The sequence below is a fragment of the Cnephaeus nilssonii genome (genome assembly GCF_951640355.1).
Source record: "Cnephaeus nilssonii genome assembly, chromosome: 19".
Taxonomy (NCBI): domain Eukaryota; kingdom Metazoa; phylum Chordata; class Mammalia; order Chiroptera; family Vespertilionidae; genus Cnephaeus; species Cnephaeus nilssonii.
Window position 1 is genome coordinate 31,167,859 of NC_137090.1, and position 26,505 is coordinate 31,194,363.

Below are 26,505 nucleotides of genomic sequence, written 5' to 3' on the forward strand. Positions count from 1 at the left end.
ATAGGCAAAAAATAGCAAACAAACAAAATTGCATAATATATCTCATTTCAACCACATTCACTATACCCAATAGACCTGGTGCATCTTAAACTTGCTCTCAATACAAAAAAAAAAATAAAATATTATTTTAAAGTACCTCCTTAAAATACTTAAAACTGTCTCCTAATATTTGTTATTTTCAAAGCCGATTCCAACAATTTTTAATGCTTTACCCATCTAATTTGACTCAGTATTATTAATCACCCACTATCAAAAGCTAAATTCCTCTTTGGTAAAGCATTCTTTTTAATTTAGCTTTGGATCAATAATGGTAATCTCTAACCTTAAGCATACCTGGTATAAACAGTGGCACACACTTCGAAGCTGAGGGGGAAATTCTGAGGAGGAACTGATGATGGCCTGGAAGAACTTATCAGTCATCTGAAGGAGGTTTCGCTGGTTATCCTCAAGGCTCTCTGACTGTTCTAACCTACCAAAAAAAAAAAAAGGTCAAATAAGTTAAAAACAAACAAAAACACTCCTTAAAAGAGATTCCTTAAGAGATATTCAGCCAAATCAGGCAATACAAAGGGCATCTCATGTTTTTTAACTTTTATTTCCATGATTTCTGGTAAAGTTAGACGCGCTTTCATGTATTTTGTGGTCATTCGTTTCCCCTATTTTGAACTGCCTTTCATATCCAGCCTGATATTTCTAACTGCTAGGTGTCCCTCCCACCAGTATCTAAAATTCAGTTTGCCCAAAATTAACTGATCTTTTCTCCTACTCTGTCTTACCCTGTGCCGCTCCCCATGCTGTCAATGGCACCATCACTGTCCAATCATGTCATTCTGGTGACCTCTGATGTCTCCATTTGCCTGGTATACTCCATTACTGTCCCCATTCAATCAAGCTTGCTAATTCAATATGATCTCTACAGTCTTGGTGTTGTGATTGAAGGCAGAAATTCAGAAAACAGACTTACTTTTGTGTCAGTTTTACCCAGGAAAGACTGATCTGTTTATTTTATGTGAAATGCTACTTATAAAATGCGTTACACATTTCAGTTCTACCACTCTGATCTCTATGGCCTTGGTCAAGACATTTAACTTCCCTGGGCCTCAATTTTTTTTCATCAATAAGCCGGGAATAATAATTCTGCCTATTTATTGGGTTTAAATTTCACCCAATAGCTAACAAATCCACAAAGCTTTACTCGGGCTCCCCAACTGGCATAATTTGAACTCTCAAAACACATTCCTAATGAAACTCACTCTTAACTACATGTTATATGTCTTATCTCCTACTAAACTGTAAACTCCTTAAAGGAAGGAAGTACTCATCTTTGTCTCCTTAAAAACTAGCACAGTTACGAAGTAAGTATTGAATTCTTGTTTTCAATCTCTTAATTAGTAATTTTTACTTATATACTAATTTACATATTACATAAATGCTTAGGACACTCAAGTCGTCGCTTCAGAATCCTGCAATTAAAAAGATTAAGTTGCAAAACCATGTAGCAATATGCTACCATTTATATTAAGCACTCACATGATAATATACAGTTTCTACAGCTACATATATATGTAAATGCATTGAAAAAGGACAGAAAAACAGATTAAAGAAGTAATAGTGCTAAATCTCCAAGATGGTAGTCACAGACACCTTTAATGATAACTGCAATTGTTTTTAAAGAAAAATGTATTTTCATGTAACTTTCATAATTAAAGACTAATTTTTAAAAATATATTCTTAACAATTTCAGAGCAGGAGAGGGAGAGATAGAAACATCAATGATGAGAATCACTGATTGGCAGCCTCCTGCACACCCCCTACTAGGGATTGAGCCAGCAACCCAGGCATGTGCCCTGACCCTGACAGGGAATCGAACCATGACCTCCTGATTCATAAATCGACGCTCAACCACTTAGCCACACCAGCCAGGCTAAAGACTAATTTTAAGAATCAAGGGGAGAAATTGTGAGGGCAAGGCTCTACCATTGTACAGTGTCTCTACTGAGGCCCTACCATTGTAGTGGTAGGGGAAAAAATGAAGAGCAGTTGTAGATGAAAGATGACAAACCTGGTAGGATCCACTTCAAAGCTAACATGTTGCCAATCAGAGGATGTGATCACAATTCGTAATAAAGGATCCAGGAGTTTTTGTAGGTAGGTAGCACCATATACCTAAAGAAATACACAAGTAGGAATTTATTATGCCTGATTCAAGTACCTTGCATTAGAGGATATTTGCTCTGTACATTCTGTACAAAATCATTGTCATACCTTCACACAAAAAACAGATGAATGAATACAAACCTTGAAACAGAAGGTCATTATTTTACTAGCTAAGCTGTTCCCTCGAAAAAGAGTCTGCATGGAGTCTGCCAATTCTACTTCCTTAGAAAACATGTTCCAGAGCAGTTGGTAGAGTAAATGCCGAGAATCAAATAGAGTCACTAGAACTCGAGCTAGTTCATCCTGAGAACAAAACAAATTGTGTTAGTGTGGATAATCCTATTTTCTCTTATGCAGGAAACTGAAAGGCAAATTCAAAATTGACAACCACACACTGAACCAAGATGAACGGTGACTGATTAATTTTCCTCCTGACATTTATTTGTGCTCATCCTATATAATAAAAGCCTAATATGCTAAGTGTCTGGTCGTCCGGTGACTGGTCAACTGTTCAACCAATCAAAGAGTAATATGCTAACAATATGCTAAAGGCTGCTCAACTGCTCACTATGACATGCATTGATCACCATGGGGCAGACAGTCGACTGGTCAACCAGTCGCTATGACATGCACTGACCACCAGGGGGCAGACGCTCCGACCGATAGGTTAGCTTGCTGCTGGGGTCCGGGCGATTGGGACTCAGCGAGATGGGCCAGACACAACCTGGAGCCCTCCCTCCCTGGCTGGCCAACCTCCTGCATCCCTCCCCAGCTGGCCCTGATCGGGACTGGGTGAGACAGGGCTGGACACGCCCTGGAGCCCTCCCCCGGTCCCTCCCCGGCCCGATTGTGCACTGGTGGGGTCCCTCGGCCTGGCCTGCACCCTCTCGTAATCCAGGACCCCTCAGGGGATGTCAGAGAGCTGGTTTCAGCCCAATTCCGCACGCCACTCCCCTCGGGAGGGCGCCAGACACAGGGTTCATGGCTGGTGAATGCTGCTGCAGCAGTGCAAGCCTCTCCTGATCGATCGTGAGCCCCTGGCAGGCGTGGTGGGGCCGGATGAGTGGGAGCGGCAGGTAGAAGCTGCAGGCGGCACTGGACTGTGGGTGCCCATACACAAATTCGTGCACCAGGCCTCTAGTATGTCTATAATAGATGACTATTCCTATATGCCTAACAATAGAAGATGATGGCAAAGCATTTAGCTTGATATGCACAGATGGTTTTTTCAGAAAAAAAGTGAGCAAGAATAAGACTTTGGTCACGTGACCACAAAAGCTCTCATATGGTCAGAGAAACTCAGTGAAACCTGAATATGGGCCAGAGAAACAACAAAAATGAAGACTACAAAATTTGCAGGAGGAAATCAGGAAATAGACCTGGTACATGCAGAACCAAAAGACTAGCAAGATTTATGTACAAAGTGAGGGTGAATGGCTAATTCCTACCTAGTACCCAAATGATAACCCTCATAATTGGCCATGGTAAAGTATTTTGGGGTATACTAAAGAAAAATGATGTGATAATAAATCATTGTTTAACCACACATTCTGGGAAGAGGCTTAGAACGAACAGAGGACAAGGTCTCTGCTCTCATGGAGCTCACATTCTAGTAGACTTAGAGTAAGTTCTCAAACACGTTAATTTCACATCGTGAATAAATGCTGCCAAGAAAATATAACAAGGTAATGTGACAGAATGACTGTGGTGTGGTTTTGATTGGATGGTCAGAAAAGTCTTCGCTAAGAAAGTACATCTGAACTGAAACTTGAAGAACAGGAAGTCGGCCATTTAAGAGATCAGGGAAGAAGCATTCCAGGCAGTAGAGGTAGCAGCAATAATAAGAGTCCTGCAGGGTGGAGACAACCCAAACATGTTTCATGGCCAGTGTGGATTAAGTTTGGTGAGCAAGAAGGAAAATGGCATATGATTATGTCAGAGATGAGGTAGGGCCAGGTAGGGTAGAGCCTTATAGGCCAGAGTTTGAGTTTTACTTTTAAGTCTGAAGAATAAGATCCTATAGCTTTTTATTGCAGAAATTTATAGGCAATGACAGACTGCCTTATTAATTATAACTTACTAAACTGAAATCATTTTTGGTACAATATAAACTAAGCAGTTTTTTAACATGGAAAGGGAATTCCTTCCCAAATTTTTAGCATATATTATTAAAAATGACATGGTTTTAGAAAAATTTTTATTAAGAATTCAAATAGCCACATTATATTTTCAGTGTTTAAAATATGCAACATCAGCCCTAGAGAGTTTGGCTCAGAGTGTCGGCCTATAGACTGAAGGGTCCTGGGTTCGATTACAATCAAGGGCACATGTCCAAGTTGCGGGCTCCATCCCCAGTAGAGGGCGTGCAGGAGGCAACCGATCAATGATTCTCTCTCATCATTGCTGTTTCTATCTACCTCTCCCTCTCTGAAATCAATAAAAATATATTAAAAAATAAAACATAAATAAAACATGCACCATCAGAATTTCAAATGCAAATAAGTGCTTAAATTTTTTAAAAATTGTACAATGTATTATTAAAAAAAAGAGTCATGAATTGGGGACAGTAAATAGGCACAAGCCTTGAATTCTAGTTCTAGCATTACTAACAAGTAAATATGAGATTTAACACTAGTTATTTCATTTAGTATATGAAGACACCAGACCAGATCAGTGGTTTTAATGTTCTTTTCACCAGTGTTTAAATAGACTTTTTTAGTAGGACAGGTCAGGAGTTTGCATTTTACTTTAAGTGTGAGGATTAGTAAGATCCTGATACTTAAGGTAAGAATACTACTGAGGACCAAGCTCCAACCACTTCCCCAGCTGAAAACCACTCAAATAATATCTGAAGTCTCTTCCAGCTCTAAAGTTTTAGCAATTCGTTCAATAAACATTCACTGAACAAATGAATTCTGAACCATCTGCTATGTGGCAGGCACTTTTCTTTTCCACCTTCAATGAACTTACCCACTGAGAACAAGGAACCACATTGGCCAGAGCCATAGCTATAGGGAGCTCTCCCTGATCACCCATCATCGTGACCAGCTCCACCAGTCTCTCAAACCGATCTGCCAACACCGTTTCAGCAAGTGTGTCAAATTCTGTGCCTTGTTGAAGGATTTTAGTCAGAACTTCCATAAATGTAGCTCTTGTCTGGAGATCTTTGTGATAACCTAAACCTGATATGGACAGATAGATGCAAATTTACTAACATGACCTTGCTGAAATAATTTTACTGGTCTTAATATGCCAATTCTCTAAGTTTTAAATTTCTATATGCTCTCATTTTATCTCACCTATGGAATGCATGAGGCCACTGTCCACGTTAGCATTGAGTAAGTTTGACATTGCAAGGACTGTACAGTGCCTCAGTGATGCCAGCCTCCGAGACATGCCACGTTTCCTGCCACCTGTTTGTGCATTTTCATCTTCAACTTCACTACAGTCATTCAAAAGGTTCATAAACAATGTGAAATACCTGAGAAATAAAAAGACTGACCCTTATACAGTGAAGGCCACATCAACCAGAAAACTAACCAGACATTCTGAAATCATCACGTGTATTTTATGAGTGGGTCTTGAGTATCTGCTCCTCTCCAGTCTTGGGGTAATCAGCTAGTGTGGCTCATTATGAAGTGTGCTCTGTTGAATATGATTTTACCCTGACAAAGCCCAGTATATATTCCAAATAGATGCAATATAAGTACATCACTTTTAATGCTTAGCATATAAAATTAGTGGTCCAAATAGGCGATCTGGGTTTTACTGCCAATAAAAATTCACTGGTCAGATAATTTTCTTTAAAAACCACAAAACACAGTTGTTTTCCTATCCCACTCCTGACACAGGAAATATTGCTTCATGCATGTGTTACATTTTATGAGACAGCAGCTGATGGCCATAATACCAAAGCAATGATGTCCATGTTCTAAATATAACCATTTATCTCTTTGATCATACTTTCTTTGTTTGGTTGTGTGGGACTTTGTTTTTTGCTAACAGAAATTTACTTAAGAAATAACTGTGATTTGGCTTCCATTAGTTCCACACCATCTCCTTCCTCAGGCTGCAGCGGAAGGCCAGCCAGGAGTGAAACTACTGCTTCCATGCTTGCCTGGTCCAAATCTCTGAAGAAAAAAATATTTAAAGACCATAGTAAGTTTTTCAGGTTCTTCCACTCCACCATCCCCTCAAATAAATTTCTTCCTAACAGACACAAACTTTAGGAGCTACCTATCTCATTGAACAAGTTATTAGGACAAGCTAAATGATTTGAGTTAATATGCAGACTCCAGAATACAAAAACATTTCAAGTTTAGGAGAGGGTGACAGTAACTTTCCACAATGTTATCTTGGCAAAATGACTACCTTAAATCAAGAGAATGCACTTCAAAACCAAGCCTGGCCAAAGTAATACCTGAAAATGGTTATTATGCAGTTCACAGTGATTAACTATTTTCTAATATGTGGCAATAAATACTTGTCATTAGAGCAAACTTAATTAGCTTTAAAACAACTCAAAACAACTAATACATTAACAAATAATACATTTATCAGATGTAAACAAGAGATTTCCTAAATGCTATAACCTCTAAGTAAATTACATAAAAGTAACTATAAAAGCTACAAGATTTTTATCTAACCTAAAATAAATACAATTTAAAGCTTTACATATTTTATTTTCCAATAATTGTACATTATCCTTCATAAATATGCAACACTAACTTTCCAAACATAAAACTCTCCCATTTTTTTTACTGTACATCTTTTAGTTAAAAAAAAGTATATAATTCAAATGCAAGAGGTTGATATCCAGAAAAATAATTTCAATACACATAAAATATATGTACAATAGCTATAATGAAGTAGTACCAATGCCTAGAATAAACCTGCTAATACTTAAGTTCATTCTCTTTTTTACCTTGTAAGACATTTTACATCATCATCTGCTGCTTGATTTGATGTTCCCATAACCCAGTCTGTCAAGTATTCTACCATCTTATTCCTATAGAATGGTAGAGAGAGAAAAAAAAAAAAGCAAACAAATTTTTAAAAGTCATACATACACCTTTTTAAATAGTGCACACAATGTGCCAAATCACCCAGGCAACATGACAAGCTTCTAAAAGAGATATTGCTCTCACAAATCTAACAGAAGGGACTTGGATACTGACCCTCCATGTTAGTTAGCTATGTATCAGTTTGGAAACAGAATCAAATTCTTAGCTTAAGGCTAGTATAATTTTTGAAAAAGGGAATGTTGTCATGTACACAAAGCTTTGGGAAATTTAAAAAGACATGGAGAAAAACTGACATGTAAAATGCTCCTTTCCCACCTTCCACCCCCGCTTCCCATAATGACCAGGTACCTACTATTTTCTTGTACTTCATTTAACATAATAAGATTTAGAAGACCCTGATTGTTCTTTTAAGAACTCACCTAAATTTCATCTCTTGACAAAATGAGAGGTCATCTCTCCTTGCCATCATTACCTCGACTAACTGACACAGTTTCGTTTTTATTTGAATCGCATGAACCATATTCCCAAGCACACGGACATATCTATTTGGACATAGAAACATTAAAAAAAAAATTATCAGATGTAAACAAAAGAGGTTTTCTAAATGCTTTAATCTCTAAGTAAAATAACTAAAAGTAACTATAAAAGCTACAAGATTTTTATTTATTAGAGAACAATTTTTTTCACACCCTAATTTGGGAGCAATAAAGAAAAAGATGGCAAATTACTTCACTAATAACTACTAATACCAATGTATTTCTGCTACATTTCAATAGAATGCTTACCTGACCAAATTTAACATCATTGTTTCAATGCTAGCTTGCCCCAAGTGTTCAGAGCTGCCTTCAGTATGATTATCTAGTAAGTTCTTCATAATAGCTATAGTTTGCTCTACAAATTGAGTATTGGTATCAGTCAATAAAACCTATACAAGGAACAAAATACATCTGGAATCAATGCACAGTAGACAGATCAGAGAGAGATGAAGTTGCCTGATCTAAATGTCAAACATATGTAGAAATGTACCCACAGGCATATATCCAAACAGGCACAGAGATACGCATAGACACTCATACCCATACTTAAGATATTCATAACCCCAGGCATACCCACACACTAGAGTTCCTAAAAAGCAAACTGATCCCACATTAGATAATTCTTTTTTTTATGCAATTTTCTGTCTATTTCTTTTAAAACCTGTGAGTAAATGTTCATGCCAAAATTTACTAAATAAAAGGGCTTCGTTATTTTAATAAGTCACTCTATTCATAGGGAAAGGTAAAAAATTAAGCAGAGCACACTTTACCTGTCCTTGTGAGTCAAAGAATTTGCTGATGGTATTCTTCAATTTGTTAAACAGCATTGGATAAAGAGCAGGACTCAATTCCAGACCCACCAGATCCTTCACATTGGTCCTTATCTGAAGTCCCACTTTCTCATGGTTACACACCATTAAGGACAGCAGTCGATCCATAAATTTGCTGACGGGTGTGTCTGCATTTCCTTCTGAGGACATCACTGAAATCATGGAACCCTTGCGTTCACTGACTGGGCCCATGGGTGGGCTATAGGTTGCTAGGCCAGAATTGCTCCTCTGCTGCAGGCACACGCCCCCAAGAGCACAAAGAAAGCCAGTCATGTTGATCCATTCCTGTAGGGAGTCGGTGTCAGACAAATCTATGGATCCTCCTCCACTCACATGAGACATTCGCCTCTTAACAATGGTCTTGTGAAGGCTTTCAGCAGCCTAAACACAAAATTTTTATGGGAAAAGTTAATTCATCCTAAATTGATTGACAGACTTGACAATTACTTTTTATCTAACAATTCTTCCATGACAAAAGAACATATTTTACATTTAAAAAATCCAAGTTTTCACTCTACCATCTCTAGTCACATCAAGGTGTCTTACTTTTTTTTTTTTAACATATTTTTTATTGATTTTTTACAGAGAGGAAGAGAGAGGGATAGAGAGTTAGAAACATCGATCAGCTGCCTCCTGCACACTCCCTACTGGGGTTGTGCCCGCAACCAAGGTACATGCCCTTGACCGGAATCGAACCCGGGACCTTTGAGTCCACAGGCTGATGCTCTATCCACTGAGCCAAACCGGTTTCAGCAAGGTGTCTTACTTCTTGAGGGAAGGTGAGCCTTATAGAATTGAGGGTAGCAATAAACAGAGATACAGATACAGAAGGTGATGATGACTACAGCTCAGAAAGGAATATATTTTCAAAATATTTGCTATATCAATTCCTGGACACACAAGCAATATCTATGCTGCTTCAAGGAATATAAGCATTTGGAGATTTTTAACCAAGTAGTGTGTTTACTTATTAACTTAGTGACTCCCCAAGTTCAAGTGCTCTGTTGTAGCCAGCTTGAGACATTGTACTACTATTAACACGAATTCCACATGGCAAGATAAGAGTAATCAAGCAGAAGAACCTCTGACTACAGAAAGAGAGTGTAACGAAGAAAGTACAGGAAGACAAAAATCAATAGAAAAAAAATCACACTCTAATCTGACTGAGGAGAAATTCAGAAAATCTTCAATTTTCTGATCCTTTTAATTTATGGAGTACAGATGAGAAGGAAAAACTTTTACTATGTGTGGCAAAATTCTTTAAATTCAATTTCCCTTATATTCTGCTTATAGGCATAATATTCATCCTAGTACAGTAAATATATTAACCCAAGAAAGCAACATATTTGAGGTATTCTGTGGTATGAATGATATAGAAGTACCATTGCACTGCTTTCTTATGTATCTTTGTTTTGTTTATGAAGGATTGCTTTGAATATGGAAGTCCTAAAACTATGACATTTTTTATAGCACTTGCAAGTAATACAATTGTATCTATTATTAGAATATGGATATATATATCCCTGCTTTTGTGCAGCACATTATCCCTTTTAGGACCTATGTGATCAGGTATTTCAGCAAGTTCTCTGATCAGGACTTAAGACAGGGTGTGGCTTGCAACTGGCTGACTTAATGTGAAACACAATGAAAGAACCACTGGATACAACATTATGCTTTGATAAAGAAAGCCTGCATCTTGTAGTTAAGTACTTTACATCACCTACTTTGACTACGAGAATGGCTGGACTAAGTCATATAACGAAATCAACTTCACACGGTCAATGATGTATGCCGTAATGAATCATGGTATCAGTCACAGAAACGTCCACTGCAAAAGAACTTAAAGATTGGCTTAGCAGCAACAAGGTGGAAGAGGCACATGTATGGATCAAATTTACATACTGAGATTATCAAACAGTGCCAAGTGATTTTGCATTTTTTGGCAGTAGAAGGGATCTGAGAACTCAGCATATGACAGCATTCGGGCTGAAACACTGTAATTGGTATATATATGACTTATTTCCTTCACTCATCAAGAATATGAATCCAGTATCACTTAGACATCTCCTTAATCCAGTCTCAGCTCTTGAGCCAAGTGTTCAAACTGAACAGACGTTGTATTTGGCATCAATATTAATTAAGACAATATGGAATACTGCACCAGCATTAAGGCTCAGCCATCCAGAGTTCTTTTGCATCTTTATTAAATGTTAATCCTCCCATTGGAAATAAGAAAGAGGAAGAAGATCTCAGAGCAGCTCCATCACCTTAGTTACCTGTAGTCAGTCCTCAAAGCAGATATTTTAGTGAAACCCATCAAAGTGGAGGCAGTGACATTGAAATGGATTAGCAACTAATTAATAGAACCAAACATGTACAACAGCAACTTTCAGACACAGGAATCTATGCAGGGCAGATCTGAAGAAACTGACAACAGTGTGAAGATAGAGACAGTGGTCCTGGTAGCAGTAGGGGACATGGTGATGGATCTGGCAATGAGGTAAATTCTAACCATGCAAACCAGTCAGCTGGGAGCCCTGGCAGTGAGGTACAATCAGAAGACACTGCAGATATTGAGACCTTAAGGAAGAAATTGAAGATGATGATCATGATCATAATCCTAAAAGCAGTTATGATACAGATATTCATAACAAAGTTAGAAAGTCAAGCAAACATTTGCTTAGGGGATTCCCATGGTCCATCAGAAAGAAGTGGGACAAGCAATAGAATAGAAAAGAACCTGGTTTTTAACACTGAGTCAATGCTATCAGTAGATAATTGAATACAAATGCCAAATGCCTGTTCACACTCTGAAGACCCAGAACATGATATTTCAGGGGAAATGATTGCTGTTTATATAGCACAAATAACTGAGGAATCTTATATTATATGCACTGGGGATTTCTTGGGAGACTATTAGGAACAGATTTAATTGTCAACAGTTTACTGGACCACAGCATCACCACCTCCACCACCACGATAGGCAAATATGATCATATGCTAAGCACAAATAATGCCAGTTACAGTAGTTTCAAGGTCAGTGCAAAATTAGGGGAAAAATATGGCTGATTTTGATGGTAAAGAATCTGGGTGTAAAGAGGAACTAGTTCAGATTAATTTACATGCAGAACTAACATTTCATTTCCAAAAACATTTTCCCAATTTAGTATCTATTTACCATGAACATCTTAGTCAAGGGCCTGCAGTTCATAAACATCAATTCTACAGTAATGCTGTGACAGACATTAATTTGGATAACATTTGCAAGAAAGGAAACACTTTGTTGTGGGATACAGTCCAAGATGATGATGATGCAATTAATCTTTCTGAAGGCTTAATAAATGAAGCAGAAAAACTATTCTGTTCCTTAGTATGTTGGTTTATGGATAGACAGATTGGAATGAGATTCATTGAGGGTTCCCTTAAAAATTTAGGAAACAAGTAAATAGGAATTCTTTAAAATGTTATGCATTAGTCAAAAGTCATTTTGTATACTCTTATCAGCTAGGTGTGGTAGATTTTTAGCATTTAATATACTATTACCAACCTATTTAGTAACTGTGGTTTTCATATTAGGTTTAGACTTTTCCCTCATTGGGTTAATATTTTATCACTCACTTGCTTTTTCAGCACTTTTTGGCACTATTGATTATAGATCCCCTCCAACAAAAACAAAGGAATAATAATTTTTATTCTTTCCCCCCCTTTCATTGAATTTGTTGGGGTGACACTAGTTAACAAAATTATACAGGTTTAAGGTGAACAATTCTACAACACATCATCTGTGTACTCTGTATTATGTGTTCACCACCCTAAGTCAAGTCTCCATTCATCAGCATTTACTAGTATCCTCCTATAAAAGTGGTTCTCAACCTTTCTAATGCCGCGACCCTTTAATACAGTTCCTCATGTTGTGGTGACCCCCAACCATAAAATTATTTTCGTTGCTACTTCATAACTGTAATTTTGCTACTGTTATGAATCGTAATGTAAATATCTGTTTTCCGATGGTCTTAGGCGACCCTGCTAGCAGTTCTCAACCTGTGGGTCGCGAATGTACATACTTTAGGGTCACCTAAGACCATCGGAAAACACAGATATTTACATTATGATTCATAACAGTAGCAAAATTACAGTTATGAAGTAGCAACGAAAATAATTTTATGGTTGGGGGTCACCACAACATGAGGAACTGTATTAAAGGGTCGCGGCATTAGAAAGGTTGAGAACCACTGTCCTATACCCTCCTCCTCCATCCCTCCCCCTGGCAATCACCATACTGTTGTCCATGTCCATGAGTCTTTTTCTCTTGTTTTTTTGTGGGTGTTCGTTTGTTTATTTCTCAATCCCTCCACTCCCCCGGATCCAGCCCCCCCCCCCCCCCCCCCGACATCTATAAGCCTGCTCTCTATTATGAGTCTGTCTCTATTTTGCTTGTTGGTTCATTTTGCTCATCTGGGTAGATCTTTTGTGTCTAAGACTTCTGTAGTGCATAAAGAATTAGGTTTGTGTTTTTGTTTTTCAGTGCAAATTCTACTGTATGTTTATATAGTTCTTATGGGGGCTCAAATGATTACCACAAATTTCTTGATTTTCGGTTTTGTTCCACTGGTACAATTTCAGGTTTCCCTTGTCTTATACTGTTTTGATAATGTTGTTCCATTCTCTGATGTAGAGAATTCAGTTATTAATTGAAGATATTTTTATATTATTTATAAACATATTATATTATTTTATTAATGTTTTCAGCCCAGGCCTGATAAGTCTCATTTTATTGAATATTTAAGTTCTTAAAAATATATATTTTTTACTTAATTGAATTAGAAAAAGTATGTGCAATATTTTATTTTCTACTGTTGGTCTTTAAAGGGCTATAATTTGAACAATCACAGTAGAAAAACTGCTTGTTCATGAAGGTGAAGGAAACCACTAATAGACTTCTGTTAGTGGATCAGTTCCCTCATGTGGCATATGTTCTTTAAAAAGAAATCTTTGAAGGGCTAAATATTTCATTATTTACATAGGTATTATAACAGTTAATTTTAACATGTTAACTGTCTTTTAAAAGGCTTTGTGAAACCAATGGACATTTTAAGTGGCTGTAATAATTTATATTCCCCATATGTGTATCTGCATACCCCATGACCGACCCAGATGGTCACCTAAAGCCACATTCAAGAATGTTCATAACAGCACTATTCAAAATAACTAAATATTTTTGTATAGCTATCCAATGCCAAAAAAAGAGTCGAAAGAAAAATTAAATTGTAGACTGTTTGTTGAATGAAATAATATACAGCAATAGCAATGAATGAACTACTACTGCACGGACTAGTGTGCATGACCCTTGGTGTGGGTGAATCTCGCAAACACAATGTTGAGTGAAAGAAGTCAGATATAAGATAGTATATCTCTATCACTCCATTTATATAAAGTTTAAAAACAATTAAACTATTGTATTTATGTCAGGATTATGGTTATTTTTGGGTTATTAATGACTGGAAAGAGGCACAATGAAGGTTTCTGGTACGCTGGTAATAATTTATTTCTTGATGTGGCTGCTGGTTGCACAGGTATGTACATCACCGAATATTTTGAATTCTCACTTAGATTTATAGATGATTTTGTTATGCTTAAATAAAAAGAAAAAGCTAGCCCAGCCAGCATGGCTCAGTGGTTGAGCATCGACCTATGAACCAGGAGGTCACAGTTTGATTCTGAGTCAGGGCACACGCCCGGGTTGCAGGCTCAATCCCCCAGTGTGGGGCGTGCAGGAGGCAGCCAATCAATGATTCTCTCACAGCAATGATGTTTCTATCTCTCTCTCCCTCTTCCTTCCTTTTTGAAATCAATAAAAATATATTTTTTAAAAGAAAAAACTATATGAAAGATGAAAAAAATAAAGTAAAAAACCAATCCAAACTTAAGATTACCATATACATTTTTAAAGAGTCACTGATATATTTTTGTCATAGATTAATATTATCAACCCAGAATATCAAATTTCTCTTAAAAACCTTTGATTCACATGAATGAATCTTGCAAACACTATGCCAAGTGAAAGAAACCAGTCATAAGAGACCACATACTGCATGATTCCATTTATGTAAAATGTCCAGAATAGGCAAATCTACAGAGACTGAGAGCTGATTAGTGGTTGCCTGATTATGGGGGAGAGAGGGGGGTGCACATGAGGGTGTGTGGGGGAAAGAGGAAAGAGAGAAATTAGGGAATAATAGCTAAAAGTTTTGAATTGTTTTTAAAATTATGGTGATGGTTGCAACTTTGTGACTATACTAAAAACCACTGAATTATAAATTTTAAATGGGTGAATTGTATGGTATGTGACTTATATCTCAATAAAAGTTACCAAAGGGGGGAAAAAACTTTCATTCTGAAACCACATGTCATCTCCAAATAATGGTATTAGGTACACATTTAACTTCATAAAAATATAACTTTTTTTCTTGTTCTAAGTAAGCATGATAAGAAAAAAGCAATAAAGACTAACCAGGTTTTCTAAGACATGTAATAATGAGAGCAATATGGCCAACATAAATCAAATATGCACAAATATCAAGTAATTATTCATTTCCAGGGTAGCAGATAATAGTTGATGAATTAAATGTCCAAGTTTTAATATTTTGCTTAACCTATGGGTTCAAGTCATGTGCCCATCAGATCTCTTTATTAGATACTTAATAAAATAGTAAAATGTATTGCTTCAATTTTAATTTATTTTTCTCTACCTTTGTTGCCCCTTTCCTGAAAATTTTGTAAAATACTCTGACAGAGAAAGAGAAAGAGAAAGAGAAAGAGAAAGAGGAAGAGGAAGAGGAAGAGGAAGAGGAAGAGGAAGAGGAAGAGGAAGAGGAAGAGAAAGAGAAAGAGAAAGAGAAAGAGAAAGAGAAAGAGAAAGAGAAAGAGAAAGAGAAAGAGAAAGAAAGAGGGTAAAGGAATGGTCTCTACAACAAATCATCTCTAGCTCAGTGCTGTCCAATGTTTCTGCAATGCTGGAAACATTTTATTATGTATGTTCTCTCCAGTATAGTAGCCAATTGCTATATGTGGCTATTGAGCCCTTGAAATGTGGCTACTGTGTGACCAAGAAACTGAATTTTAACTGTGTTTAATTTTAATTAAAGGTAAATCTTAATTTAAGTAGCCACATGTAGCTAGTGGCTACCATATTAGATAGCGCAGGTTAATATGAACACAATTAAGTATCAGTCTTAAGACAACTCTATGCTTATAGTACTAAGAATAAGTTACAAAGATTACTGAAGCTAAGTTATGTTTAGCAAACAGATTAACACACAAAAATCAACTTTACAAACTCACCTGGCCATCTTCCATTTTAGCTTTTGGATAGTTGAGGATTAGTTTTGTAGCTTGTTCCCATTTTGCGTGTGTATCTTCCCAAGCCTAAAATGAAGGCAATTACCACTTAAAAGCAACTTTAAACCTAGAGCTAAAAATCCATCAGTAATATAGGTCTCAAACTTGGTGTATATCATAAACATAATATCCTACTAGTAATATGCACACATCTTAGATTTGCTTCAAACGCTCTTCCTGGTCACCTACACATAACATGAGGCTTTTAAAATTGTGTGTGTGTGTTGGGGGGGGGGGGGGGGGGCTGTGATGCTTCTGTTGCTAAGGGCATACCTCAGTGTTTCCTGCAGTGGGATGCTCAATGCGCCTTAGTAGTGCCATCACTCTTTTCTGAAGTGCTGTTCTTCCTAAACAAAGACCACAGGAAATCAACTTATTGCACTCAGAGCCCTGCTTGCCATTGGAGAACTTGGCAAGCCCAACCCAAAAGACAGAGTAGGAGGAGTGGAATGAATGCTTCAAATGATAAAGTTGAACATTTCCTTTTACCTCCCTCACAGGAAAGGTATTTCACTTGGACTCCACAAATCTCCACAGCATAAAATAGCTATTCCTACCTATCTTTACTCAAAACATGTGCCAATGTGTTTTAAACTTCATTATACAGGGTGGGGCAAGAGTAGGTTTATAGTTGTTTATATGGAAAATAATACAATAAAAAATAATATGCCCAGCTGGCATGGCTCAATGGTTGAGCATAAACCTATGAAACAGGAGGTCACGGTTTGATTCCTGGTCAGGGCACATGCCCAGGTTGCAGACTCAATCCCCAGTGTGGGGCGTGCAGGACACAGCTGATCAATGATGTTTCTTATCATTGATGTTTCTCTCTCTTTCTCTCTCCCTTCCTCTCTAAAATCAACAAAAATATATTTTAAAATAATAATAATACAAAAATAAACTGTTTCATGTACTCTGTAAATCTACTTTTGCCCCACTATGTATACAGTCCAGGACAAGTACATATAATCTATAACTGCCCCTGCCAGTTTTTAAACAAATGTAGATATCATATTAAAAATTCAGTGAGACATTAATAATTAATTTCAAATGCTATTTTTTTTTCACCTTACCTGTGCAGAAAAGAATTTTAGGTAAGCTTTCTAATTAACCCTGTAAATATGCAAAGTAGTCACCTTAAATACTTCCTTAAATTTCTAGCACAAATATCATGTGACTCAAGGCAGACTGAGTGAAAAAAACAACATTATCCATATTTACCTGTTGACATCATATTGCTGACAGAGGCAAATTCCATGAACGTGTTATAGTTGGGCAAGAAGTTGTGCACCGATACTTCATCCACCCCACACCGGATGTCCGCTTCCTCACAGAGGTGGCGGAAACAGGACATGGCAACCAGAACAGCTTCAGTGTCAGGGCTCCACAGAAACATGTACAGGGCCACTTCCAGTTTGGTTTGGGCTTGTCGGCAAATCGGTGGGGTTCCACTGCACCCTGCTGCACTATCCTGGGTGTCAGGGGTGGGAGGTATATATTTTCAATGTAGGTAGTTTTATTTACAAAACCCAACAATGCAGCAAACTGCCTACCACATATACATATATACATATACACAATAACCCACAAGATCTTCCCCCTTTAGTCATGATAGAAATTTTCAAACCCCAAGTATCTCGTTTGAGTAAGAAATGAGATCATTTGGAACAACATAATGCTACTATCTGTCCAATTTCAAATTGAGTATTATCCTATTCTAAATTCCAGAAATGTGTATTAGGTCTACCATGGACACAAGTAAAACAGCCACAACATAAACCTACATAAAATGTAAGCCACTTCCCAGTTAATTATAAATGACAAAGAAAGAGGAAGTCACAGTAAAGTCTACCTACCTACTGGAGGAAAGAAATAAAATAAGCACATTCAGTACTGGCTGAACTGAGGGCACAAACAAGAACTAAGTGTCACTTTAGAAGACATACTTGATTCTGGATTACACATTCCCAAAGCATGAAATCCTCATTTAGGAAACAAATGTAAATTTTGCAGGTAAAGTGCCAAACCATTTAGTTCTTATATTGAAAATTAGAGATTAAAAAAGCTTTAGTCTGAAAAAGAAACTCTTATGTAATGATTTGATTTTTTTTTTGCTTATACTATGACTTATTTTTTAAAAGAATCATACACACAAACAAAAATCACAGAAACATCTATATATAAAAAAGGCTAATATGCTAAGTGTCTGTCCCACCGGTAGCTATGAAGCGCACTGACCACCAGGGGGCAGACGCTCTTGGCAGCGGCGGTCTCGGGTGATGCACCCCGAAACCAGAGAGGAGGGAGCCTGATTCCTCGCAAGGCTGAGCAATTCCACCTTCGGCCATGGATTATGTTGTTGCTGGGGCACTGTCGGCCCTGAATCTGGTTTACTGCACACTTGTGTTTATGTTCCACACCCTGTATGACAGCAACTTTGTAGAGTGTCCTCTCCCACTCCAGGACCCCTTAGAGGATGTCGGAGAGCCGATTTTGGCCCCATTCCCGCAGGCCAGGCCTAGGGACCCCACCTGCCAGAGGGACCCCACTCACTCCGCAGACGCCCTTCGAGCCATGGCGCCACCCCAGGTGCGGCTGGCTGGAGAGGGACTTTGACAGGTTGGCTCCAGTGCGTGTCTGACCCATCTCGCCCAGTCCTGCCCCTCCGGTCACCTTCTAATTAATTTCCTTTCAATGTGCACGAATCTGTGCACTGGGTCACTAGTTTATCTGTAATGAAGCAAAATGCTTTTTCTCCCAGTAAATTTGTACTTTTTAAAGTTGGTACAACTTTTAAACTTCTGGGGTTTAAATGGTCTTTCTTATGGAGTAGTTTATAATAATTATACCTGTCAGTTATAGCTTATAAGTGTCAAATACTTGATCAAGTACTGCTGAAACTGATCATTGTCACTAATAGAGAAATGTGAAAAGGGAATCCAGAAGGATGGTCAACCTTAATTGCTCTGAATGGTCGGAGCTAATCACTCATTGTTTAGTTGAGACATTGGTAGTTAAAGCAACCTCCACCTGTTAGTCATATGTAAATTCTTGCTGATTGTCTATTATTGGAATTTCCTGCCTAAAGGATATGGGTGTATCTCATAACCTTAATAAAAGGGATGGCAAGGCCAGAGCAGTGGTAGTCCTCCCCCTAGAGGTGGACTCCCGCCTGGCCCTGCATTTCCCAAATTAATTCTTTTCTAGTCTCTCTTCATTTTGTGTGCAGCCTTCTCCAGAACCCGAACCCTGAATAGGAACCCTGAGCCACGCGGGACGTGAAAGGGGCTCCCACAAAGCACTGTTTTAAACATGATCCCACTTAATCCTTACATCTATTCTAGGGTAGGAATTATTATTATCCCTACATAAAAAATACACAGCACAGATGATGACATGAAAACTACAAAAGAAGCTGCTTACCATGGATGAGTTTCCTTTTCCCTTCCGGAGAGAGGCTCCAGGAGTACAAGTACGGAGTAACTCTTCGTGATCCATGGACATTTGACTGGTATTTCCACTTGAAGGAATGTCACATCCTAGCCCATAAAGGAATAGAAAGTGACAGGAGCTTCTATCTGCCTGCTAGAAAGAAGAAATAAATAAGTCTTTTTGAAGCACTGATAACCAAGAGAAATAAATCCTTAATATGCATCATCTTCCTTTTTGAGACTACCCTGAAAAACCTCTCCTCACAACTCCTATCTCTCACTTTGAGGAACATTCACGAGAAACCCAGTAGTACAAATAATGTTCGCTCAATGTCTTTGAAATGCTTCTCAGTTTTCCACCCTTGAAATCATCAAAACAGCAGATTCTAGAAGTGTAAATTACCATTTCTCAATCTAACATGGACACAAGTAAAATATCAACAACATGATTTATAAAGATTTTCTCCTATAACATTTTATTATCTGCCATGTCAGAATAATTAGAAGTTGACTCTTTTGAGATTAAGCTCCTCTGGACCAGTAAGTAATTAACATGGGTATATACGCCAAGTATGTCACAATAGTGACTGTACTGATTAGATTTATTACTGGATTAATTAATGCTGGATTGATTACTCCAGAGAATTATACCATAGGCAAGGGCATGAAACTATGAAGTCTAATGTTCTTTCTTATCTTAGGAATAAAGTCAGATTCCACTATATTAACACAGTAAGATCAGCCAGATGTGAATAAACCCAATTCACCATTAGCCCATCTCTAAATACAGAAAATTTAACAAGCTGCATGGTATACTGAAAAGCATATTAGTTTGCTATATTTAAGATTTCTCATAGCTATGATTCTAGAAAAGGATAAAAATTCAATAAATCCAATACTCCTAAAACTATGCCATAATAGAATTTTTAACTAACTATAGAAACTTTATATAAAAGAAATTTAAGGCTCTTCTCTATCCCTCAAAACCTTGTCACTATGCTTCAAAAGTTCACAAACTTTTCACTCGGCCCCAAGGAAGAAGGTTCCTGATATTTTTAAGAGGTGAAACCTTGATGGCAGAAATATAAATAAACCTAGATTGTGTATTTCCTTTAGCTTCTTGATAGATAGCATTCCCTGATCAAGTATAGCCCATAAATCCAAATCTTAGGTATGAACTTTAGAGCAGATAGATTATGCTCTTCAATATATTTTGGTTATAGCAACCTCCACTCCTCTTAGGCCTGCCCACAGAGACCTGCTTAGCTCAATTACAATTAATCAGGATTGCAACTCTAAAACCAAAGCCTCAGAATATTTTATTTTTCATACTTCTTCTTTTTTTAAATTGCTTTTAGACAGAGAAGAAAAGAGAGGGAGAGAGAGAAACATCAATGCGAGCAAGAAATATCAATCGGTTGCCTCTCGTATGGACCCTGAATGGGTTATCAAACCCACAACCCCTTGGTGCACAGGACAATGCTCTAATCAACTGAGCCACACCAGCCAGGAACTCATAATAATTTTTAAATGTTGATTTGTTAGCAATTACTTCCCTTAAACTTTGTGAAGGAGGGAGGTGCTGAAGTAGAACTGACTTGGCTAATAAACACTTCCTTAATTTTTTCCCCATTACAATTCCAAATATTCTTTCCTTTTTAAAGATGTCATTTTGCTTACCTTATTTTTAAGAAGAAATTTATTCCTGCAGATCAGAATTTCCCGCAACCATTTGAGAATTTCTGTGCTACTAAGCATTTGATGGCTAGTTAATTTCTTGCAGATGTAAAAAAGCATTTGTGAACTGCAATAATATAAAGTTCATTGTTACCAGCACTGTCAATAGGTAATCTAATACATATAATAATCAGTATGTAATGACATTCTCTTATAATGGACATAAGTTTAGAGAAGCTTATTTTCCCTTCTGAGATTTGTTTTAGAGAAATGGTTATCAAAATGTTAACAGTGTGATAATCAAAGGGAATAAATCTACAGATTATATATTTCTTAAAAAATCAAGTTTTTTAAGAAATATATACTTATACTATTTATATACCTAAACTTAAAATTCAAGTTTTTTAAGAAATATATACCTATACTATTCTATACCTCCTATTCCCCAAACTCCCAATTATTCTGCCCATGCATCTAATCCTTATGGAGGACTCAAAAAGAAATGACAGACCATGTGCTGCAGCACAGACTGGAGTAAACCCAGTATTCTAGAGCTGCGATACCTTCAAACAACTGCCTACAGACCATCATTTGCTATTGCAAATAAAATTTTAGGAGAACATGGCCATACCCATTCATTTACATTTGTCTGGCCGCTCTCATGCTCCAACAGTAGAAATGAATAGTTATGACAGAGGCTATCTGGCCCACAAAACCTAAAATATTTACTTCCTGGCCCTTTAGAGAAAAAGTTTGCTGATCCCTAGTCTGAAGTTGTACTGTCCAACACGGTAGCCACTAGCCAGCCACCACTTGTGGCTACTGAACACTTGAAATGTGGCTTGTCCAAATTAAGATGTGCTCTAAGTGTGACACACATCAAATTTTGAAGACTTTAGTCAAACATCTCATTAATAACTCTTATATTGATTACATATTGAAATAATATTTTAGAGGTATATCCTGGATTAAAAATATATTAAAATTAATTTTCCCTCTTTCTTTTTACTTCTTCATGTGGAAACCAGAAAATTTTGAAGTACATGTGTGGTTCACATTGCATTAGTATGGAAGAGCACTGCTCTTGGTGGAGGACTGAACTCAGCTGCCAAGTGACTTAGTGTACTCACTTCCATGGTAAGATAATGACAAAACCTGAGGCTACATTTTCCTCAATGTACTCCTTCTGTGTTCATTAAAAGGTGTAATTTAAATAACCTAGGAAATAAATTATAAGATTCTGTATGTTTTTGCCTTCTAGGCAGATGTTTGTCATTAATTCCCTCATCAAAAACAATGGTTATTAAAAAACTTATGAAAGATCATAGTTTATAAAAGCAAACTATTAACATTACAAAATTTTAAAACTCTAAGCTTATAACTGCACACAGTCAATTTAAAACACAGTTGTATTACATGGAAATATGTAATAAAAGAGATTACAACATATATTCGTACTTATGGTTGGATAAGAAAATGTAGCACAATTAAAATTTTTTTTTCTATATTGCTGTTACATTGTTCCCAGAGTTAAAACAAGAAATAATCTAATTAATAATTTCAAGTCAAATAACAAACAAAATCATAAAACCTCTGGAGTTATAAGTGAATAAAGTTTTATAATAAACCAAATACTACAGAGTTAATATTTAAAGACAAAAAATAAACACAAAATAAATTTTTAAACTGAATTAAAAAATAAAAGTCCAAATACCTAATTTCCCAAAATGTTTCTACAGGAGCATCAGGGTTCCACAAATCAATGCTCTCTAATTGATGAAGAACCAGCAGAGCCTGAATTTTTAAAAAGAGAGAGAAGACTTACTCAAAAAACTTTTGGTAAACATAATATTGGACTATTTATCTTAAATCGAACTATTTAATTGTAGCCTCAACATACATTGTAAAGCAAAAGAGAAAAACTCTGAGAACCCAATCTCTAGGGAACAAGCTACATATGTAAATAAATCACTTTATTTGTATCATTATTACTTAAAATGGCATACATGCAGGAAGTTAAATGACTGATGAACTCAGAACTCCAATATATAAATGTAAAAATTATTTATAATATGAATAATTTCAATAAGTATCAAAGAATTCTGTGGAACATAAAGTTAATCCCCAAGTAAGAAGAGTTTGCCAAAATTAATACACACAACAATTATTTTACTTCTAGGCCAAAAGAAAAAGTAATCTTGCCACAAATTCTTTTGGAACAGCACAAAATAGACTTTGAATTTCATAGCAGAGTATTCATTCTAAAATATTTCTTTTTTTAAATATTGATTTCAGGGAGGAAGGGAGAGGAAGAGAGATGGAAACATCCACGAGAGAGAATCACTGATCGGCTGTCTTCTGCATGCCCCACACTGGGGATGGAGCCCGCAACCCAAGCATGTGCCCCAACCAGGAATTGAACCACAGTTTCCTAGGTCAATGCTCAACCACTGAGCCACGTCAGCTGGTCTCATCCTAAAATATTTCAATTTGAATTGGAATTTGGCTCACAGAACATTAACAGGAATTAATTAATTAATTTAAAATATACAACTAACATACAAAAATACTATTATGAAATAAAGCCATCAAAAAGTTTGTATAAAGACTCTTCCTTCAGACTGGCCCTACCCTAACTCCACCTCCACAGTGCTTCCTCCAGAGGCACATTGTTGAGCTCTGAACATTGTTCTCAGTCCTTAGTCTACATATTTGGCAGTTCTTTACGCCACTCTACAGCATTTTATTACAATTCCAATGAAACATTGTTTAAAACAAATAATGAGAATTGATTTCTTCTCTTAAAACCAAATCAAGTGCATAAATTGCAAATAGCTGCACTGATAATCTGCCTCAAATTAGAAAAGTTATTTAAATGTCCACCCTTGGACCACTTTATAACTCCAAAAGTTATAAATGATTAAAGGTTACACCTCTATTATCTTATCCCTAAAATTTTTACTGTAAATGCTTTTAAATACATACTGAAAAGTGCTATTCATTGAGAGTCTCTTAAAAATTATATAGTTTATAACTCATATCAAAGAAAAACAACACAAATTAACATTCAATTTTGTCACTATTGTGCAAAAACTTAGTATAATTTACTGACAAAATTTTAAGTGGCAAATTCTCTATGTTATTGATTGACAAAATATTTTTGAAATATTGGAAAAAAATGTTAGCCTTTTACCGAGTTAATTGTTTTCCTTTTCACATTCCCTTCTGTTTTTTCGTTTTGAGATACGTTTTAACAGAACTATAAACATAGTATACTCATCTGACATTTCATAAATACTTTTCCATATTGCTGGTGAGCTGCATATGTTTTAATGGATATTTAAATGGATAGTTCACCAAATAAAAATGTCATTCTCTTGTCATTAAATATTAACCCATTCTCTTATTAGTGAATATTTAAAATTTTCCTAATAGTCTCCTATTATAAACTAGAGGCCCAGTGCACGGGATTTGTGCACTGGTTGGGGGCATGGCCTGCAGGGATCAACCCGATGTAGGAGTGCACTGACCACCAGGGGGCAGCTCCTGCGTTGAGTGTCTGCCCCCTGGTGGTCATTGCACGTCACAGTGACTGGTCGACCAGTCATTCTGGTCGTTCTGCTGTTCGGTCCCTGGGCTTTTATTATATAGGATAAGAGCAGTAAGCACATGTGTGTAGCTCTTTCCTTTTTGAATTGTACTCATAGGATTGAAAAATATAGGAAGGGAATTATAAGCACACACACAAAAAGGGCATTTGCACAGCTCCTGCCAAATACTGCCAAATAGCCTTCCAAAAAGAATACAAGAAATATACTAATTTATAGGACCAATAGCAATGCACACAAACATAAGCAATGAGCACTGAAACATTTTTGGTAAAATGAAGTATACAGCTTAAACAATAAAGTAGCAAATCTTAAATGTATAGGGCAATGAATTTTCACAAATGTATATACTCATGTAACCAGTACCTAGATCAACATTATCAACACTCAGAAGGCTTTTTTACATTCCCTTCCAGTCATTAGCCCTTGATAAAAGTAGCCACTTTTTACTATAACCATAGATTATTTTTTGCCTGTTCCTTACAGCATGTTTTCTTCTGTGTTTGTCTGTTTTCTCTCAACATTATGTCGTGAGACTCATTAATGCTTTGCACTTAGCAGTTCACTCTTTTTTCGTTGTTGTTAATCGGTATAATGAATATAACCAAAATTATTAATCTATCCTACTATTGATACATTTTAAGTCCAATTTTTTACTATTACAAATTATGCTGCTATTAATATTTTTGTATGTCTTTTGGTAAACATATATATGCATTTGTTGGGTTACATACCTGTTAGGTCCTATGTTTAACTTTTGTAGATATTGCAAAGCAATTTTTAATGATGGTCATACTAATTTGCAGAGTACATTAGTACAGAGTATGAATGAAAATGTAGAGTCATTTAATATTTCACAAAGCTTTTTGTTATGAATTTCTAGCTTAATTTTACTGTAGTCATAAAAGTAATTCTGAATGACTTAACTCCTTTAGAATTTATTGAGACTTCATGCTCAAGATACACTGAATGTTCCATGTGTACTTAAAAAGAAAGTGCAGCCCTGGCTGGTGACGCTCAGTGGATGGAGTATTGGCCCACTAACCGAAGGGTTCAATTCCCAGTCAAGGGCACATACCTAGGTTGCAGGTTCAATCCCTGGCCCCAGTAGGAGTGTGAAAGGCAACCACCCTGATGTGTCTCTCTTATATCGATGTTTCTCTGCATTTCTTCTCTGTCTCTCTCACCCTCCCTCCCTCCTTTCCACTCTCTGTGAAAAACAATGGAAAAAATATCCTCAAGCGAGGATTGAAAAAAAAAGAAAAAAGTTTTTATTGAGTGTATTGCTCTATATATGTCAAATAGGTCATATTTGATAGTTGTATTGTTCAAATCTTCTATCCCTACTAAACTATCTTGCCTGTTTATTCTGTCAGGTGTTGAGAAAAGTATGCTCAAGTATTCCACTATAACTGGAATTAGCTCTCTCTTTCCATTTACATGTTATATTTTGAAGCTTTGTTATTAGGTTCATATAGAGTTTTATTTCCAGATGAACTGAACCCCTTTGTAATAATGAGATGTCCTTCTGTATTTCCAGTTTTTGGGGGTTAGTATGTATGGCATATTTTTTCTATCCTTGTACTGTCTACCTTCCGATGCCCTTATATTTAAGCTGTTTCTCTTAAAAAGACCACATAGTAAGATTTTTGCACTTAGGTATTTACCCAAGAGAAATGAAAGCACATGCCTACACACAGATTTGTACACATGTTCCTAGAATCTTTATTTGTAATAGCCAAAAACTAAAAACAACATGTCCATCAACATGGATAAATTGTGGTACAGCCACACAATAGAACCCTATCTATATACTAGAAACCCGTTGCACGAAGTCTCGTGCA

The 26,505-nt window shown here is 36.7% G+C and overlaps 2 protein-coding genes across 11 annotated transcripts in view; one reads left to right on the top strand and one right to left on the bottom strand.

Annotated features, from left to right (window-relative positions):
- NF1 (neurofibromin 1) overlaps positions 1–26,505 on the bottom strand; it is a 232,559-nt gene that overhangs the window by 114,186 nt on the left and 91,868 nt on the right. For 9 of the 10 annotated variants that reach the window (XM_079799237.1, XM_079799232.1, XM_079799240.1 and 6 more), the window contains 16 exons: positions 22,768–22,847; positions 21,057–21,180; positions 19,369–19,530; positions 17,167–17,416; positions 16,219–16,292; positions 15,889–15,972; positions 8,488–8,928; positions 7,967–8,106; positions 7,601–7,723; positions 7,082–7,165; positions 6,171–6,287; positions 5,457–5,638; positions 5,128–5,339; positions 2,299–2,460; positions 2,063–2,166; positions 334–469 (listed from right to left, as the gene is read on the bottom strand). In XM_079799237.1, coding sequence (XP_079655363.1) covers positions 334–469; positions 2,063–2,166; positions 2,299–2,460; positions 5,128–5,339; positions 5,457–5,638; positions 6,171–6,287; positions 7,082–7,165; positions 7,601–7,723; positions 7,967–8,106; positions 8,488–8,928; positions 15,889–15,972; positions 16,219–16,292; positions 17,167–17,416; positions 19,369–19,530; positions 21,057–21,180; positions 22,768–22,847 — 2,475 coding nt within the window. The remainder of the gene's footprint in view (positions 1–333; positions 470–2,062; positions 2,167–2,298; positions 2,461–5,127; positions 5,340–5,456; positions 5,639–6,170; positions 6,288–7,081; positions 7,166–7,600; positions 7,724–7,966; positions 8,107–8,487; positions 8,929–15,888; positions 15,973–16,218; positions 16,293–17,166; positions 17,417–19,368; positions 19,531–21,056; positions 21,181–22,767; positions 22,848–26,505) is intronic. The other variant, XM_079799233.1, reaches the window with a different exon arrangement.
- Positions 1–26,505, top strand: part of OMG (oligodendrocyte myelin glycoprotein) — a 411,522-nt gene that overhangs the window by 46,866 nt on the left and 338,151 nt on the right. The window lies entirely within an intron of this gene.